We start from the raw sequence: 2222 nt of genomic DNA, 5'->3' as shown, positions 1-2222 counted from the left end.
TTTTTTTTTTCATTGTTTAACTTCGATATGTAAAATGCAATAAAACTATTGGCACGAAGATTTCATTCCTGGAATTCGCCATTGCAGCGGAACCAAACAAGTGAATAGATGCACAACAACGGTGGTAAAACAACAACAACAACACCAAAAAAAGTGAGACAATATAAAAATAAATAAAAGAAACAGTGAAAATAACAACAGCTCGTATTAATTACACATACATTAAAAGGCAATGTTGATGGAATGGTAAATAACAGCACAGCAGCCAACTTGAAATAGCAGTGAAACATAAATATTCGTGCTGCATTTTTTTCAGTGCATAGGTACTTAATTGATGTTAAATTGACGTGCATTCACATTGCAGTGCGTGCGTGTGTGTGTGTGTGTGTAAGAGTGTGTTTCGTGGGTTTTAAGAAACAGTTAATTATTGCAAGCATAAAAAAAACGTACATAAAAAATAGTCAGTTACTTGAAAAATTCCACAGCAAAATTATGTTTGTGAAATTAAAGAAAATATACCAAACACATGTGTAGTAAGCAAACAAAAACGTAATAGAAAATTAAACAAAAAAAAATTAAGTAAACACGGCGAACTAAAAAACACACACATATACAACAGTAAAAACAGCACTTGGACAACTGTAATTTTATAAAAAAAAAATTCAGTCCTTGGATTACTTGGACGATGGCAGTGTCCTGCCCCGAAGTAATGTACGGTGCTTACTATCCATATTTGTATGGCCGTGCCGGACCAAGTCGTTCATTCTATCAATATGAGAGGGTAAGCTTTCAAATGTAATTTCTCATTGTATTTTATCCCAATGAATTGTATATAAACTGTTTGTTGATTTGAGAAGCGAAGACTTTATTAGAGTCACTAAATAGTATCTACACCAAAATACGTATTGAGTACTGCCACACAGTGGAACGTCCCCATATAAGCTGCCGCAAAGAGTAGTTACCGTACTACTGAGATTTCCTATATGCTATGTTTTACAGTTAGGAATGAAGAAATATGGAAAATGGTAAAAATCGACTCACTGCCACACCCACAGCTCTTGTGGGCTGATGAAATGGTAAATGTTATCCGATTTGGAATACATGCTGTTTTTAACCAGAAAAGCATAACTCTGAAAGAACATCAAAATCGATTATTGTCATCGTCGACCCACTCTAAGGAATTAGGCGCAAATGTATAAAAAAAATATGTTTTGATGAAATTCAGAATACGCTGCTCCTTTACTCCAAAGTTTTATTTTATGGAAGATATTGTTCACAAAAGAGCTTAAAAAATTGAAAAATAAAAACTCAAATTCTTTTAAACTGTATGAAAGAACGGGCTAAGACAGTGATTACGTAAAGTAATCAGTTTTGCGGCATAACTACTTTGCATGGCTTCGTAAATTCAAAGCGTAAAGTACAAGGTTTTTCGTCCGCTGTGCATTATCGCAACACTGTATCTAGCGACAGCCAACTCATTGCCAACATGTTTGCCCAGTTCTTTAGGTCCAATTAGTCTGTAGACTTCCCTATAAGTGGAGACTATCCCTACGAGCTTTGTCCAATCAACTCTGCTTATATTCCAGTAATATCTTCCGATGTAGTTTTACACTATTGGAAAACTTAAAAAGCGTCATTTTGGGCCTGTTTTCTTAAAAACTGCGCTGAGAACATCTGCGAGCCTTTAACAACTCTATTAAATTTGTCACTAAAACATGGCGTTTTTCCGTCAGCCTGGAAGGAGTCTTTCATAATACCACTTCACAAAAACGGCAGCAGGTCCTCTATAGAAAACTATCGAGGCATAACAAAGCTCTCCGCTATCCCCAAATTATTCTATATATTCGTCAATTTCACAATATCAACACGGGTTTTTGAAAGGAGAATCTACTATCACTATTATCATTTATTAGAGTTTACAACTCATGTCTCAAACGGTTTTAGAGAAAATGCTCATACCGACGTAATATACACCGATTTCAGTAAAGTTTTTGACAAAGTATGCCACTCGTTACTCATCCGTAAACTCGGCCTAATCGGCGTTCAGCCAAGTCTTCTTCAATGGATCTCTTCTTACCTTTCTGATAGAACACAAAGAGTTGTTTTTAGCAAATGTTCTTCCAACAGCATTAAAGCTTCTTCAGGAGTTCCTCAGGGAAGCCACCTGGTCCGATTCTGTTCCTGTTATTCATTAATGATATTTCTTCTATAATAAAACATTC

At 35.5% G+C, this 2222-nt stretch overlaps 1 protein-coding gene across 2 annotated transcripts in view; it reads left to right on the top strand.

Annotated features, from left to right (window-relative positions):
• Positions 1–8: 8 nt before the first annotated feature.
• Positions 9–2222, top strand: part of LOC118742936 (protein vestigial) — a 59535-nt gene continuing 57321 nt past the window's right edge. For both annotated transcript variants that reach the window (XM_036475366.1, XM_036475365.1), the window contains exon 1: positions 9–781. In XM_036475366.1, coding sequence (XP_036331259.1) covers positions 686–781 — 96 coding nt within the window. In that variant the 5' untranslated portion in view covers positions 9–685. The remainder of the gene's footprint in view (positions 782–2222) is intronic.

Source organism: Rhagoletis pomonella, unplaced genomic scaffold (genome assembly GCF_013731165.1).
Source record: "Rhagoletis pomonella isolate Grant_MI unplaced genomic scaffold, Rhpom_1.0 Rhpom_scaffold_00007, whole genome shotgun sequence".
Taxonomy (NCBI): domain Eukaryota; kingdom Metazoa; phylum Arthropoda; class Insecta; order Diptera; family Tephritidae; genus Rhagoletis; species Rhagoletis pomonella.
This window is presented reverse-complemented; position numbering and strand designations above follow the sequence as displayed.